At 37.2% G+C, this 17533-nt stretch overlaps 1 protein-coding gene across 1 annotated transcript in view; it reads left to right on the forward strand.

Moving 5' to 3' along the window:
- The first annotated feature begins 545 nt into the window (after positions 1–545).
- TOP2A (topoisomerase (DNA) II alpha 170kDa) overlaps positions 546–17533 on the forward strand; it is a 28215-nt gene continuing 11227 nt past the window's right edge. The window contains exons 1-24 of the mRNA XM_012659798.1: positions 546–700; positions 1562–1717; positions 1948–2038; positions 2344–2407; positions 3590–3735; positions 3924–4021; positions 4248–4460; positions 5320–5493; positions 5689–5790; positions 5898–6035; positions 7781–7919; positions 8431–8588; positions 8877–9002; positions 9251–9361; positions 9520–9625; positions 9717–9826; positions 10141–10233; positions 10611–10725; positions 10829–10950; positions 12416–12564; positions 14407–14638; positions 14827–14961; positions 15072–15272; positions 15412–15607. Coding sequence (XP_012515252.1) covers positions 668–700; positions 1562–1717; positions 1948–2038; positions 2344–2407; positions 3590–3735; positions 3924–4021; positions 4248–4460; positions 5320–5493; positions 5689–5790; positions 5898–6035; positions 7781–7919; positions 8431–8588; positions 8877–9002; positions 9251–9361; positions 9520–9625; positions 9717–9826; positions 10141–10233; positions 10611–10725; positions 10829–10950; positions 12416–12564; positions 14407–14638; positions 14827–14961; positions 15072–15272; positions 15412–15607 — 3208 coding nt within the window. The 5' untranslated portion in view covers positions 546–667. The remainder of the gene's footprint in view (positions 701–1561; positions 1718–1947; positions 2039–2343; positions 2408–3589; positions 3736–3923; positions 4022–4247; positions 4461–5319; positions 5494–5688; positions 5791–5897; positions 6036–7780; positions 7920–8430; positions 8589–8876; positions 9003–9250; positions 9362–9519; positions 9626–9716; positions 9827–10140; positions 10234–10610; positions 10726–10828; positions 10951–12415; positions 12565–14406; positions 14639–14826; positions 14962–15071; positions 15273–15411; positions 15608–17533) is intronic.

A 17533-nucleotide genomic window follows, 5' to 3' on the forward strand; every position in this document is an offset into this window, starting at 1 on the left:
TCTGAAAAATAGATTCTTGCGGTGGGGGAGGGGGGCTGAGGCAGACGCCAGAACCTATTCGCTTAGCCCAACGGCCAGGCTGCCTGTCCAGAAAGCCCGCGCTCGGTTTCCTCAGGAAAACAGAGCTAAGCCTCCCATTCGTCTCGCTAACAACCTCAGAACGGGAGGAAGGTTTTTAGATTTCAGGGATAAATAGGTTAGCAATTCCTAGGGAATAAATAGCCTTTTTTTTTTTCACTCGGGACAGCACCTCAGGCAACCCCTTTGCGCTCCCACCGCTCGTCTCTTCAGTTTCCCCTTCCCCGCACTGAGAGAATAAACCCTCTTCATTGGTCAGGTGCCTCGTCACTCTCTCCGCTTCGTCCCCGAGTGGGGCCTTTTGAAATCCCTCTAGTCCCGCCTCCCCTACCTAATTGGTTCATTCGAACATGCCAACTCGGCTGTTCATAGGTGGATATAAAAAGATCAGATACGACTCGTTCTTCTGATTGGAGCCGGTGAGAGCAAGCCAGGATTGGCTTGTTTGGTTTGGGCGGGCTAGACGAAGGTTCAAGCGGTACTGAAGGCGCTTTCCTAACTGACGCTTGTCCGTGGAGAAGCGGCTTGGTCCCGGCTTGTCTCGTGGGTCCCGCCGGTTTAGTCGCTTTCAGGGTTCTCGAGCCCCTTCATGTCTTTCACCATGGAGGTGTCACCACTGCAGGTACAGCTCGAGGAAGGGGCCGGGTGGTGGAGCCTCGGCGAAGCCCGGCATCTCTCTGGCCGCCGGTGAGGGGTGAATCTCCTGGGCCGTGGTCCGGCCCGCGACGGGTCGGGAGCCCATATTCCCTATCGACCCCCATCTCCTGGGTCCCGGGTGATTGTGAAGAGCGTGAAGCCCTTTATGGTACTAGTAGTGAAGTATTATCAGCTAAACTGGCTTCTAGGGTGTTGTGTGTTGTTTTACGGTTTCTAGGGGCAGGATTCAGTTCGTCTCAGGGTCCATCTGTATTACAATGGGACGTGCGCGACTTTAAGTAGCACTTACAGAATGCTTTCCTCTCCTGCCCTCTGGTCGAAAATGGGATTGAATGTCGCCGATCTTGGAAGGTGCCGAGCATGGCACAGTGTTCCCATTGAGGTGCTGGCCGGCTCCAAAAAATGCCCTTCCTGTGTTCAAAACTTTAAAGTGGCCAAAGGATGGAATTGATAGCTTCCCCAACTGCTGCTGATGTACTAGAATCTGTATGTGTTTGGGACATCGTAGGCACAAATATCTGTGCAGCAGATGAAAGAAGTGGGTGTGTTTTACCCATGACATCTAAAACATTGTTCAAGGAAAAAGTTTCCACGACAGATACACTTGGTGAGATAACATGTCTGTTTAAACGGACACGTGCGAACCTGTCTGCAGTGAATCGAAATTGTGGTGTTTGTACAAAACTATGTAAATTCCACCACTGCCAATAACAGATTGCAATTTCTGATAGACTGCGTTGTGTCTCATGGTAGACATTTTGCTCATTGTTTCTGATAAACCTATGATTAAAAATCTCTTTTCTTCTATTTTCAAAAAAATTGCTAGCCTGTAAATGAAAATATGAAAATCGACAAAATAAAGAAAAATGAAGATGCTAAGAAAAGACTGTCTATTGAAAGGATCTATCAAAAGAAAACGCAATTGGAACATATTTTGCTCCGCCCAGACACCTACATTGGCTCTGTGGAATTAGTGACCCAGGTAAAACCGAGCTAATTAGATGCAGTTACTTAGTAGTTGAAATGTAAACTTTTCCAGGTTAATTTTCTGTACCTCATGTACTGAGTGTCACTAGAACTGCCCTAAACTATCATATATATATATACCGTATATATTGTAGCATTTAATCTAGAAGACTTAACAGTAATCGTGACGACAAAACAGAATAAACATAGAGTAAAAATAACTGAATTTCTTTGCCTTTTTTCTAGCAAATGTGGGTTTATGATGAAGATGTTGGCATTAACTATAGGGAAGTCACTTTTGTTCCTGGTTTGTACAAAATCTTTGATGAGATTCTAGGTGAGTAAATTCTTTCATGTAACAATCTACTAGTCAAATCCTTCAAAAGAAGTATCATTCCTACCAAACCCTCTGTAGCCAGGGCTCCTGTTATTTCATACAGTTAGTTGACAAAGGTGAGACAGTCTACTAGCACAGCAAGTTGAGTTTTTTCCTAGGAAACAGTCATATGAACAAAAATTGTTAAATTAACACCTTGTTAATGCTACTCCTGTGCTGTTTGGGATTTTTTTTTCTTAGAGTTAAAGAATGGTTTTTTTAAAACACTTTAATTTCTTACAAATGTGTGTTTTGTTTTATTTCAGTTAATGCTGCAGACAACAAACAAAGGGACCCCAAAATGTCTTGTATTAGAGTCACAATTGACCCGTACGTATTCTGCTTAATTTTTTGTTTGTTATAGCTCATTGTTATTAGTTGCATTTACTTTGATTAACTGGTGTAGTTGGCTTTTTTTAAAAATGAAATTTTGCAAAAGTACAGAAAGGCAGAATGCTAAAATGAACAACCCACCATACCCACCACCTAGATCCAACAGTTAATCAACAATCTCCATATTTTCTCCATCTATATTTTTTTCTGAATCATTTCAAAATAAATTACAGACATTATGACACTTAATCTATAAATACTTTGGCAAGCATCTCCAATAATTGCTTTAAGTATTCTGGTTGTCTTTTTTTTTTTTTTAACTTTTTCTCATGATGTTATTCTCTACCACCAGTAGGTGGTGGTAGAGAATAATTTGATCAAACATTTCTGGTTCTAAATACTGGGTATCCCTTTGTGGGTAGTCAGGGTGCTTGTTTCACCTTTTTATTAGCCTGGTCAGTTATGACATAAACTATACTCCAATGCTTCTAAGGACTCAATAATCATAGTCTTTCCAAAACTGTTGCTAGTTTTAATTAGTCTTTTTTATGGATAATTGTAAGTACTATTTAGAAAGAGAACCACAGTATATGTCCAGTTACAACTAAAATACATTATCTTCTGAAAATTAACCTACAATAATTAAGAAACAAATCCAAACAAGTTTTTGACATTTTATTGATGAGCAGGGCAGTTTATGATTGATAATGTTTTTCCCTTTTCCCCTATCAATTTCCCATTGATAATGTTTTGCAATGTGCTTTGCCGGGTAGGAAAACTAAGGGAACTAGAGATGTCCAAATGATCCTCTTAAAAGTGGTATAATAATGTCTCCAAATTTTGTCCTTTCCATTGGGCATAAATCATTTCCCTTTGTTTATCCTAACATTTTTATTTTTAAATTTCATATTTTTTCAACATTATCAGTGTCTACTCAGTCGTTGGAAAAGGTTTACTTATTTTTTTCCTCTTGGTTCTGATTTCAAGAGTGTCAGGAACTAAGCATGGTAGGAAAGGTTGTTCATGCTGACTTTTTATAGGGTATATATGAAAAGAGTCATAAAGAAATTGAGGCTTGTGAATTTACATATTTTAGAAATAATAGTATTTAAATATTTTTTAAGTGTTAAGTATTAGTTTCACATTTGTTATACAATAAAATATTCAATCTTTTCTTAGGGAAAACAATTTAATTAGTATATGGAATAATGGAAAAGGTATTCCTGTTGTTGAACACAAAGTTGAGAAGATGTATGTCCCAGCTCTCATATTTGGACAGCTCCTAACTTCTAGTAACTATGATGATGATGAAAAGAAAGTAACAGGTACAGTCTTGAAGGAAACTAAAGAACATATTTGTTGCTGAAAAAATACATCTTTTAAATGGCTGTGGCATGAGGGTTAAAAATATGGAAATAAATCTCTATAATTGAATAGCTTTGCCAGTGATTAAGAAATAAAGCTGTCAATGAGATAGTAACAATAAAATAATGTTTCATATTTATTCACCCAGGTGGTCGAAATGGCTATGGAGCCAAATTGTGTAACATATTCAGTACCAAATTTACTGTGGAAACAGCCAGTAGAGAATACAAGAAAATGTTCAAACAGGCAAGTAAATAGGTATCTTGTGCCTTGATGATAAATTGTAGTATAGCCATTTATAATGGCATTAATGGTTGGTTTAATTTAACATAATTGATGAGCTATTGAATCATGGAAAATTATTTGTGAGCATATATTAGGTTATTAGGACTCATAAATTTGTGGTATTCTGTTCTAGTTTGTTTGTGAGATGACTTGAGTTTTTCATCCTTCCTATTCTTTACTTCCACAGACATGGAGGGATAACATGGGGAGAGCTGGTGAGATGGAACTCAAGCCCTTTAATGGAGAAGATTATACATGTATCACCTTCCAGCCTGATTTGTCTAAGTTTAAAATGCAAAGCCTGGACAAAGATATTGTTGCACTGATGGTTAGACGAGCATATGATATTGCTGGATCTACCAAAGATGTCAAAGTCTTTCTTAATGGAAATAAGCTGCCAGTGAGTATTTTCTTGTATGTTAAGGATAATAGGGGACCTTATGATCTCTGTCAAGTGCAAAATTGATTTTTTTTTTCCCTCCCATGTGTGTTTCTTATCATTTCTCAGATACGTTCCTGAAAAGAGAATGGTATACCATGTTTTTTTAATCAGTTCATTTTAAACTTACTGAAAGAATTTCTTTTTTTTTTTTTTTTTTTTCAGACAGAGTCTCACTCTGTTGCCCAGGCTAGAGTGCTGTGGCATCAGCCTAGCTCACAGCAACCTCAAACTCTTGGGCTCAAGCGATCCTTCTGCCTCAGCCTCCTGATTAGCTGGGATTACAGGCGTGAACCGCCTCACAGGGCCAAGAATTTCTTCCTAGAATCACTTAAGTCCAGGCACTGTAGCTCACACCTGTAATCCTAGCACTCTGGGAGGCCAAGATGGGAGGATTGCCTGAGCTCAGGAGTTCGAGACCAGCCTGAGCAAGAGCAAGACCCCGTCTCTACCATAAATAGAAAGAAATTAGCCAAACAACTAAAAATAGAAAAAATTAGCCGGGAACAGTGGCGCATGCCTGTAGTCCCAGCTACCCGGGAGGCTGAGGCAGGAGGATCACTTGAGCCCAGGAGTTTGAGGTTGCTGTGAGCTAGGATGACGCCACGGCACTCTACCCCAGGCAACACAGTGAGACTCTGTCTCAAAAAAAAAAAAAAAAAAAGAATCATTTAAATACTTTGTGTCCTTCTTTGATTACTATTTCTTATATGCCCATTAGTGAACATCATTGCATTTATTTTGAAAAGTACTCATAGTCTAATATTAAGTCTACTTTTTATAACTTTTTTTAATACCATTACCTTTAATTCCTGTACAGGTAAAAGGATTTCGTAGTTATGTGGATATGTATTTGAAAGATAAGGTAGATGAAACTGGCAACCCATTGAAAGTAATACATGAACAAGTAAACCACAGGTGGGAAGTGTGTTTAACAATGAGCGAAAAAGGCTTTCAGCAAATTAGCTTTGTCAACAGCATTGCTACTTCCAAGGTAATTTTATTCTTGAATTATTAATCATGATTTATATTTACATATACTTGTTCTTAGTGTTTTTTAATATATAAAATGGACTTGAATAGTGGGCTACCTTGGTATAAAGGAAGATAAATTAGATATTTTTAATGTTTGATTATTATTATAATTTGAAGATACTAAGTTTTATAGTTTGGTATTTTTCCTCATTAGGGTGGCAGACATGTTGATTATGTAGCTGATCAAATTGTGGCTAAACTTGTTGATGTTGTGAAGAAGAAGAACAAGGGTGGTGTTGCAGTAAAAGCACATCAGGTATGGTATTTTAGCACAGTTTTCTTTTTCTAAAGTCAAGGAAGAAGAGAAATATAAATAAAGCATTGAGTACATTTTTAGTGACTTAATACCAACTCTTACTGCAGGTGAAAAATCACATGTGGATTTTTGTGAATGCTTTAATTGAAAACCCAACCTTTGACTCTCAGACAAAAGAAAACATGACTTTACAAGCCAAGAGCTTTGGATCAACGTGCCAATTAAGTGAAAAATTTATCAAAGCTGTGAGTACTTAGACAGAAATAAAAATAGAAGCACCTAACTTTATTTTCCATTGCTCTTCCTGCTCTGCAGAAACAAAGATTCCTCCCACAGTACATTTATCCAAGTCTTCCTAATCTGAAAAGGAAGTAAAAAATAGCTTTTTCCTTCATTGGTTTTACCAAGGGCTTAATTACCATCTATATGCCAATATTTTCCAATTACATATTATTATTCAGCTTAGCTCACTTTTGGATTCATCTAACTGCTTAACAAATACCGTCACTTAAATACCTAAGATCGTTCTTAATCAACATATCCAAAACAATTAGTTATCTCCATACTCACTGACCCCCATGCAAGGAACTCCCTACCCCTCAACAGTTACCTGTCCTAGTAAAAAGCCCCAACCAGCCACTAGTTTCCATAAACAAGAAAGCTGGGAACCTTCTCTTTATTTCCGCTCCTCTCTAGTCCAGTTAATAAGAATCATCTCTTGGATAACTCCATAGCCTCCTATCATTATCTCTTTTTCAGATTAATTACTATGATAGGTTCTTAACTTTCATGCTGGTTCAGTCCTTTCTTTGCAATGTTCTTGAGTGACCTTTTTGTATTAAAGCATATATTTTTATCTTCACTCTTTTTTGAAATCTTTCAATGACTTCCACTCAGGAAAGTCCAAATTCCTTAATTTGGCTAATAAGAAAGATCTGCCATAATCTAATCCCACCTACTTCTCCAACCTCATCTCAATGCCACTTTTTCCTATGTTGTCTAAGCTTCATTCCTATTGGTTTTAAATTACTCAAAAGCACAGTACTCTTTCCCCTCCATAGAGCTTGTTCACATGCTAATCCCTCTGCCTGAAATATACACAGCAAACTTTTCACTTATACATAATTTGTTTTCTATCTTCTCTGTTGGCCTCTCTGAGGACAAGGATCATGTCTAATTTAACCTCTGTATCTCCAACAGGTAGCTCAGTGCCTAACACAGTATAAGTACATAGTAAATTTTTTTTTTTTTTTTTTTTGAGACAGAGTCTTGCTCTGTTGCCGGGGCAAGAGTACAGTGGTGTCATCATAGCTCACTGTAACCTCAAACTCCTGGGCTCAAGTGATCCTCCTGCCTTAGCCTCCTGAGTAGCTGGGACTACAGGCATGTGCCACCACACCCGACTAATTTTCCTTTTTTTTTTTCTTTTTTTGAGACAGTGTCACTCTGTTTCCTGGGCTAGAGTGCCATGGCATCAGCCTCGCTCACAGCAACCTCAAACTCCTGGGCTCAAGCGATCCTACTGCCTCGGCCTCCCAAGTAGCTGGGACTACAGGCATGCACCACCATGCCTGGCTAATTTTTTCTATTTTTAGTTGTTTGGCTAATTTCTTTGTTTTTTGGTTTTTTTTGTTTTGTTTTGTTTTTGTTTTTGTTTTTAGTAGAGACAGGGTCTCGCTCTTGCTCAGGCTGGTCTCAAACTCCTGCACTCAAACCATCCACCCGCTTCGGCCTCCCAGGGTGCTAGGATTACAGGCGTGAGCTACCACGCCCAGGCCATAGTAGACATTTACTGAACAAATGAACCAAAAGGAACTAGCTCCCTCAGTGATGATAATCTGACACAAGAAGATGTGCCACCAGCTATCCAAAAATTCTTGTTCTACCTCTTTTTATATCTTTGAAATATTTTTATTGTTATGGAGGCTCATTTGTATTTTAGATTTCTGACAGAACCCTTCTTCCCTAATACGAATCTTCTCATTTTTAGGCAATTGGGTGTGGTATTGTAGAAAGCATACTAAACTGGGTGAAGTTTAAGGCCCAAGTCCAGTTAAACAAGAAGTGTTCAGCTGTGAAACATAACAGAATCAAGGGAATTCCCAAACTTGATGATGCCAATGATGCAGGTACACATTTAATAATGTTCCCAGACTTTAAGCTGTAGTTCAGTTACTTGTTTTATCCATTAACAGCATATCATAGAGATTTTTCCTTTGACATTTCATATTTAACGGGACTAATTTTGTTAAAAATCAACCAATCCCTCATTAATGAACATTCCAAATTTAGGTTGTTATAAATAATGTTGAGATGATTGTTTTGGAGTATAAAGCAAGAATGTTTCTTTAGTGATCTATTCCCTAAAAATAATTTTAAAATAATATAATCAAGTGAATGTTTAGCAGCAGTATAAGTATCACGATGACAAATTAAGGAACTAAGTTATTTTTTATTTACTGTGAACTTTAGCTAAAATATATATCAAATTGTTGGCTCCATTTTACTCTTATTAAGCCAATTTGTTATGTATTGTAAATTATTTGTGTTTTATCACAAGGCTATTAACAGCATGTCCAAGTTAGTATATTTGAGGTTGAACTAAATATGCTAATATTAATTTGTATATTTTTATTTTAGGAGGCCGAAACTCCACTGAGTGTACACTTATCCTGACTGAAGGAGACTCAGCCAAAACTTTGGCTGTTTCAGGCCTTGGTGTGGTTGGGAGAGACAAATATGGGGTTTTCCCTCTTAGAGGAAAAATACTCAACGTTCGAGAAGCTTCTCATAAACAGGTAGATATAAACTATCTCTAGAATCTAAATCTAGTTTATAATATAGGACTTCATGCTTATATTTCATTCCCTCATTGGGCATTTTGAAATTTTAGACAGTTTGTGATTATTTTAAGAAATTGTAGCATATCTTAACAAACCTTTCTGACTTACTAAAGTATAGGCTAATTAATAACTCAAAATACTGGAGCTCAAGAAAGCCCAAGCAACATATACTGTCATACTTCTTTGTTCCTTTCAAGTTTAAAGTTTTAAAAACACTTTTTTTTTGGTATATGTCCATTTCAGATCATGGAAAATGCTGAAATAAACAATATCATCAAGATTGTGGGTCTTCAGTACAAGAAAAACTATGAAGATGAAGATTCATTGAAAACTCTTCGTTATGGAAAGATAATGATTATGACAGATCAGGTCAGATTTGTTATCAGACATTTTAGGTTGTTGAACTAAATTAAGTGTATCTTAATATTGCATTGCTTTCCTGCCATGTAAAGAAATTACTTAACTAGGAGCTTTATTTATTATCTCTAATGAACATCTAGTCAGATGTGCTTATATCATATGTATGTTACATATACAGGTTAAGTGAGTCTGGATTTGAACAGCCTTTTTAGTTTCCAAACAGTACTTTTGAGCTTTGGCTTTTCAAATATTTCTAGGACCAAGACGGTTCCCATATCAAAGGCTTGCTGATTAATTTTATCCATCACAACTGGCCCTCTCTTCTGAGACATCGTTTTCTGGAGGAATTTATCACTCCCATTGTAAAGGTATTTATTTTACCTTTATTTATAAGATAATCATAATGGATATTTTATGACCCTACTCTTCAAACCTGGATGACACATATAAACTCAGTGATGAGTGGTGGTATGCAGACGACCCCACAGTGTACAAAGCCACAACTATGTGTTCTTCTTTACCACAGGTGTCTAAAAACAAGCAAGAAATGGCATTCTATAGCCTTCCTGAATTTGAGGAATGGAAGAGTTCCACACCAAATCATAAAAAATGGAAAGTCAAGTATTACAAAGGTTTGTAATGAAACCCATATAGACCTTTTCATTTTATTATACACCCTTGTACGAGATTATGTGGGATAACTTGGTGTTCTTGATTTTGTAGGTTTGGGCACCAGCACATCAAAAGAAGCTAAAGAATACTTTGCAGATATGAAAAGACATCGTATCCAGTTCAAATATTCTGGTCCTGAAGATGATGCTGCAATCAGCCTGGTCAGTTTGAGTTGTATTTCATATATGTGTGTGTGTGTGTGTGTGTGTGTACACACACACACACACACACACACACACACACACACACACACAGAGTTTAATTTTAGAAATCACTACTTTAGCTGGTCAGTTGAAACATTTTAATTTTTAAATGAGTGTTTTATAGAATAGAATGTTTCCAGTAAGCATATCCCAGAGAAGAAATCAGATATTTTAGAAAACAGGGCTTTTGTTGTTTGCTTGTTTTTTTATAGAAGAGATATTGTACAACCTGTTAGTGCCAGTGACATCTTTTTTTATATTTTAATTTGTAGGCCTTTAGCAAAAAACAGATAGATGATCGAAAAGAATGGTTAACTCATTTCATGGAGGATAGAAGACAACGAAAGTTACTTGGTCTTCCTGAGGTAAAAAGTTTAAATATATCCCACAAATGTACTATTTGAGTGACCTTTTTGGACTGATATAGCAAATTAAACTTGCTTAATAGTTATTTCAGTAAAAAATTTACTATAGTAGATAACTACATAAATATTTGAACTACTGAATAAATATATTGAGTTTGAAAGAAATTACAAAGGGAATGTACTTTTTAAAGTTATACAGTGATTAAATTTGCTATGCCTTTTAAAACATATAAAGTACTTCTGTATAATTATATATTTCTGAAGGACTTAAGAATTTTCTTAGAAATGATAGTTCTGAGAGGTTTTTTTTGTTTCATTTTTGTGTTTAGCATTGTTAAAACAAGGGGTCTCATGTAATACTCTATTTGGTCCCTCAGGATTACTTGTATGGGCAAACTACCACATATCTGACATATAATGACTTCATAAACAAGGAACTTATCTTGTTCTCAAATTCCGATAATGAGAGATCTATCCCATCTATGGTGGATGGTGAGTTCCAATTTGTTAGTCTGTTTTTATTGTAAGATGGAAATCAATGCCCAGAAATGGTTAAATTGAAGATACTTACGTTTGCCCTTCTTTCATTTTAAAGGTTTGAAACCAGGTCAGAGAAAGGTTTTGTTTACTTGTTTCAAACGGAATGACAAGCGAGAGGTGAAGGTTGCCCAGTTAGCTGGGTCAGTGGCTGAAATGTCTTCTTATCATCATGGTGAGGTAAACACACAATCCGTAATGTTTCCAGAAAGCATTACATCAAAAATACCTGCAATGTTATTCTAAAAGCATGTTTGGGCCAGGCGTGGTGGCTCACGCCTGTAATCCTAGCACTATGGGAGGCCGAGTGGGGAGGATCACTCAAGGTCAGGAGTTTGAGACCAGCCTGAGCAAGAGCGAGACTCTGTCTCTACTAAAAATAGAAAGAAATTAGCTGGACACCTAAAAATATATAGAAAAAATTAGCCGGGCATGGCTGAGGCAGAAGGATTGCTTGAGCCCAGGAGTTTGAGGTTGCTGTGAGCTAGGCTGACCCCACAGCACTCTAGCCTGGGCAACAGAGTGAGACTCTGTCTCAAAAAAAAAAAAAAAAAAAAAAAAGCTAAAAGCATGTTTGGTGAAAGTAAAAGCTGGTATATTTGTAGTAGAGAACCATTTGGTAAAATCTATCAAAATATAAAGTGTGCTTGCCCTTTGATTTCTAGAAATAATATTCCTGTAAGGATATTCATAAGTCTGCAAAGATCTATGTTCAAAGATATTTGGTGATATTTATTATTAAAACTTTGTGATGTTAAAATTTAGACATCCAAAATGTCCACTGACTGGAAAACTGTTACAATAAATTATGACAGATGTATGCATAGGATCAGTGCTATAACTTAAATAAGACTGTGCACTAATACTGAAGAATGTCCATGGTCTATTGTCAGATGGGGAAAAGAAAAGGCAGAACAATACTTAAAACAAAATGTCTAGAAGATGCACTCCAAATTGTTAATGTTAGTTATTTCTGGGAACTGGAGAGGGCAACTTTCACTTTTTACATATTTCTGAATTATTTGACTTTATATCAACATGTATTCCTTTTTTATTTTGTGATTTAATTGCTTTTTTGCATTCATTATGTAAGACAATTTTTAAAGAACTAGATTGCCTGTAAGTTTCTAGAAATTTAAATATAAGGGTTGTCTTCCTTGTTGCTTTAAATCAAAATATAGTGTGGACTCAGTAAATGTTCACCCAACAAACATTTGTTGAGTGCCTACTATGTTACCTGGTATTACGAAGATAAACAAAAAATGTTCCCTACCCTCAGGGCATAATAACAATTTAGCCAGACGGTCAATACACACACAACTGTAGAATAAAATACTAGAATAGAAATGAATGAAGTATTGTAACACAAAGAAGGGAATATTTCATTTTGCTGAGGGTAAGGAAAGGAACTATGCCTTCAAAGTTGAGGAGGATTTAATTAGATACATATTGTTGGAAGGCAAGAGTCCTGAACTTGGAGCTAGAAGTCTTAGGTTTAGGTACTACTTCTGCCATCTATTTATCTAGGAAAAGTCTCCAAACAACTAAATCTGATAAGACCTTACAGGATTACAGTAAGGTTTAGTCATAATAATGCATATGTATTATTACACTACACAGATTAATGAATCTTTTTTTCCCCCAGATGTCACTGATGATGACCATTATCAATTTGGCTCAGAATTTTGTGGGTAGCAATAATCTAAACCTCTTGCAGCCTATTGGTCAGTTTGGTACCAGGCTACATGGTGGCAAGGATTCTGCTAGTCCTCGATACATCTTCACAATGCTTAGGTATGTATGCTTTCAATTTCCAGTGAATTACCATTTCCCCAAGTTTTGAAGCAATGTGAGATTTAGTTGACAAAATATACAAAAATTTAGTTAATCAGAAAATATTGGCATCTAGTGGGCAGAAACCAGGGGTACTACTATAAAAACCCTCTAATACACAGGACAGCCCCTTACAACAAAGAATTATCCAGGCCAAAATGTCAATAGTGCCAAGGTAGAGAAACGGTGATGTAGGGTTTGGGTTAGAGTAAGTAAGACTTTGATTCTTCCTAAGTATCACAATTGAAATCTTACTCCTTTACAAGTTTATGGAAAGTACATTATGAATGGTCAGTTTTCAGCTGTCATCTTATTCAACCTTTCAGTGGCATTCAACACAGTTATTGATTGCTCTGTCCTTGAAACTTTATTTAGCATCTATGACAATAGATTCTGTTGGTTCTCTTCTTATTACCCTTCTTTGCTGGGTTCTTCTCATCTTCCCAACCTAAATACTGGCCTACCCCAGGGGTCCTTCATTAGATCTCTTTCCGCTACCTACACTCACTTCCCAAATGATGTCCCATCCATCCAATTTTGTAGCTTTAAATCTCCGGTCCTGACCTTTCCCCTGAACTCTAAATTTTTATGTCTGACTGCCCATTCAACATTTCCCACTTGGATATCTAATAAGTATCTCAAACATAAGTCCAAAACCAAATCCTTAAGTTTTACTGTCTCAATAAATGGAATGCCATCCTTCTAATTGCTCAGGATTAAAAACTTGATGTCATCAAGGTTCCTTTTCTCAACACTTGCACACTTGTATCCAATCCATCAGCAAATCCTATGGGCTCTGCATTGAAAAACAACTAAGCTACTCCTGGTCATCTAATTTACCATCTTTTCTGGGGTTTTTTGTGTTTTTTGGTTTTTCTTTTCCAGTCTTACTCTTGCCCAGGCTAGAGTGCAGTGACATCATCACAGCTCACTGCAACCTTGAACTCCTGGGCTCAAGCAGTACTCCTGCCTCAGCTTCCTGAGTAGCTGGGACCACAGGTGCATGCCACTGTACCCAGCTAATTTTTTTTATTTTTTTGTAGAGATGGGGTCTTGCTCATGCTCAGGCTGGTCTCGAACTCCCGAGCTCAAGCAAGATCCTCCTGCCTCAGCCTCCCAAAGTGCTAGGATTATAGGTGTAAGCCACCACACCCAGCCTGTGATAGCCAATTTTTAAAAAAGTAAGTCATTCTGGTTTAGAGTCTTCCAACTGCTCATTCAGAGCAAAATCTAAAGACCTATTTTTAGCTACCCAGATCTTGTAAAATCTGTGTCCCCACTCCCCATAACTTTTGATTCCTTCTCATACCATCTCTACTCCAGCCACGCTGGCCTCTGCCTATACTCAAACATACCAAGCACATTCCCTCTTCAGGGCCTTTTAATTACTGGTCCCTCTGCCTGAAACACTCTTTCTCTACATATCCACATGGCTCATTCCCTCAGTTTCTTTTCTCTGCTCAAATGTTTTCCTATCAGAAAGGGCTTTTCTTTCCTTAGCACCCCTTCAGTTACTCTCCTTCTTTATTTTTCTTCTTAGCAGTTATTCCACCACCTGAGAAAATATGTTTCTTGTCAATCTCCCTATACTGGAATGTGAGTTCCTTGACGTCTGAGACTTTATATCCCTGTGCCTGACACATAGAAAGTGCTCAGTAAATACTGCTAAATGAATATTAGTCAGCAAGTAAAGCCAGGGTAACTTTCGTGTATAGACATGAGATAGCACATGTCCTTTCCATGAAAGTTAAACCGCAAAGTAAGTATTTCTGTAAAATAACATTCTTTGATTATTTATTTTAGCTCTTTGGCTCGGTTGTTATTTCCACCAAAAGATGATCACACATTAAAGTTCTTATATGATGACAACCAACGTGTTGAGCCTGAATGGTACATTCCTATTATACCCATGGTCCTGATAAATGGAGCCGAAGGAATAGGTACTGGGTGGTCCTGCAAAATCCCTAACTTTGATGTTCGTGAAGTTGTAAATAACATCAGGCGTTTGATGGATGGAGAAGAACCTCTGCCAATGGTAAGTATTCTGTGTGTATTAGGAACTTTACTTCTCAAGTTTCAATGAGTAGTCTATATGATTAAAGAGGATTCAAATACAAAATTTATTTCATATTTCATAATTAGATTTATTGTTGAATGCCATTGTGATTTCTGTCTTTAGTATCACATTTAGAAAACATACTCTTTTTGAAAATGCCAATTTAGCTTCCAAGTTACAAGAACTTCAAGGGTACTATTGAAGAGCTGGCTCCAAATCAATATGTGATTAGTGGTGAAGTAGCTATTCTTGATTCCACAACCATTGAAATCTCAGAGCTTCCCATCAGAACATGGACCCAGGTAAGTAACTGTGGATTCCTTTTTTAGTTTTGTGATTGTACTGTTGCTGTTGACTATTCAGGAGCAGCCTGTGTTTTAGAAATTTACAAAAGGATTGTTTCTTTCTTTAGACATATAAGGAGCAGGTTCTAGAACCCATGTTGAATGGCACTGAGAAGACACCCCCTCTCATAACAGACTATAGGGAATACCATACAGACACCACTGTAAAATTTGTGGTGAAGATGACTGAAGAAAAACTGGCAGAGACAGAGAAAGCTGGACTACACAAAGTCTTCAGACTCCAAACCAGTCTCACATGCAACTCTATGGTATGTCTTGTTTTGTGAGAGATACCTATGTTTCAATTTATATTAAAGATAAATGTCAATTTAAAAAGAATATCTTAGGCTACCTTTAAGTTTAGCCAATTTATCTATTCTTGGCTCTAATTTTGTTTTCCTTTTCCAGGTACTTTTTGACCATGTGGGCTGTTTAAAGAAATATGACACAGTGTTGGATATTCTAAGAGACTTCTTTGAACTCAGGCTTAAATATTATGGATTAAGAAAAGAATGGCTCTTAGGAATGCTTGGTGCTGAATCTGCTAAACTGAACAATCAGGCTCGCTTTATCTTAGAGAAAATAGAGGGAAAAATAATCATTGGTATGTTTTTGGAGTAATAACTGCCTGTAGTTATGCCAAACTTTCTTTCTTTAAACATTTTTGGTGAGAGTAATGGTGGAGAGGGCGGGCAAAATCCATTTAGTTCATCTGGTTACTTATATAAGCATTTCTTTTTTTGTTTTTGTTTTTAGAGACAGGGTCTTGCCTTGCTATGTTGTCCAGGCTTGTCTTGAACTCCTGGCCTCAAGTGAATGTTCTACCTCAGCCTCCCAAAGTGCTGGGATTACAGGCATGAGCCACCACACCTGGCCAGTATTTGTTTTAAATATCTGATTAGGTATTATATTTTGAAAAAGATAGCGTTTCATAGAAAGAGATAGTGTTTCCTAGATGGAGCATTTGAGAGAAATCAAGACTGAGTTGACATTTAGACAGGAAGAGAATAGAGAACTTGAAGACCTTGTATAAACTGATCAAGAGAAGAGATAATGAGTCTGACAGAGGAAAAAAGCAGGAAGGAAGATTACAAATGGCTTATATATATTACAAGTAAATTGTGTATCTAAAACTGAATCGTGTTTTAGGGAATTTTTTCTTTTTTTCTTTCTTTTTTAATTCCGGAAGCAACCAAGTCAAGGTTTAAGTGACCAGGAAGAAAACAGTTTTGACTAATGCTAGGGTATAAAGAAGTTTAAAAGGAATAGCTCAACTCTGGCTAGGGCTAACAAGGAAAGCCAGGTAACTTTAAGAGTTATAGTAGCAAACATGAGTTACTGGTGATCACAGGATCATTTTCTGATAGTACACAAAAATATTTAATTTAATAGTTACATGTTCATTTTCATGTATATTTAGAGAAATAGCACTAGCATATCAGCCCCCTTAGTTCATAAATACCATTGCTTAAGGCAAGGCTAAACTGAGTAATACTGGACATGATTTGAAGAAAAATAAAAAGTAAAGTTGACTGGAATTCAGGAAATAGTAGAGACTATCCAATCTCCTTGAGGAATAAATATAGAGGGCCTAACCTGTAATCTATGTCAAGTTAATTAATGAAAGGTGGTACTTGGAAGGTTATTTTCTATATAGCTAGTGACTATATCCCTCAAAGTGTAATAAATTGACTGCCATAGACATTGAAAGAGACATACTACAGCAAAAGGGAATGAATGCATCGTGGAGGACCATGGTTAGGAGAAATCAGTCTTTGAATAGGTGGCACTAAAAATTTGCCCAAGACAATGGCTCACGCCTGTAGTCCCAGCACTTAGGGAGGCCAAGGAGGGAGAATTGCTTGAGGCCAGCATGAGCAACATAGCAAGACCCAGTCTCTACAAAAAATTTTAAAAATTAGCTGGGTGTGGTGGCACACACCTGTAACCCTAGCTACTCAAGTGATTGAGGCAAGAGGATCACTTAAGCCTAACAGTTCTAGCCTGCAGTGAGCTATGATCATACCATCCACACTCCAGCCTGGGTGACAGAGACCCTGTCTCTAAAAAAAATAAAATAAAAATTTGCTGAAACAAGTGTTGAAATAAAAAAAAAAAAGAGGGAGTATATAATTGAGACAGACAGAGGCTTATCAGAAATAAAGGTTTTTTGGTTTTTTGGGGTTTGAGACAGAGTCTCACTCTGTTGCCCGGGCTAGAGTGCCATATGTCAGCCTAGCTCACAGGAACCTCAAACTCCTGGGCTAAAGCGATCCTCCTGCCTCAGCCTCCTAAGGAGCTGCGACTATAGGTACACACCACCACACCTGGCTAATTTTTTCTCTTTTTAGTAGAAATGAAGTCTCACTCCGGCTCAGGCTGATCTCGAACAACTGACCTCAAGTGACAGCTGACCTCAAGTGATCCTCCCGCCTTGGCCTCCCAGAATACTGGGATTACAGGCGTGAGCCATCGTGCCCAGCCAGAAATAAAGTTTTTGATTGGCTTGTTCTTTTTTTTTTTTTTTTTT

Source organism: Propithecus coquereli, unplaced genomic scaffold (genome assembly GCF_000956105.1).
Source record: "Propithecus coquereli isolate 6110/MARCELLA unplaced genomic scaffold, Pcoq_1.0 Scaffold119, whole genome shotgun sequence".
NCBI lineage: Eukaryota > Metazoa > Chordata > Mammalia > Primates > Indriidae > Propithecus > Propithecus coquereli.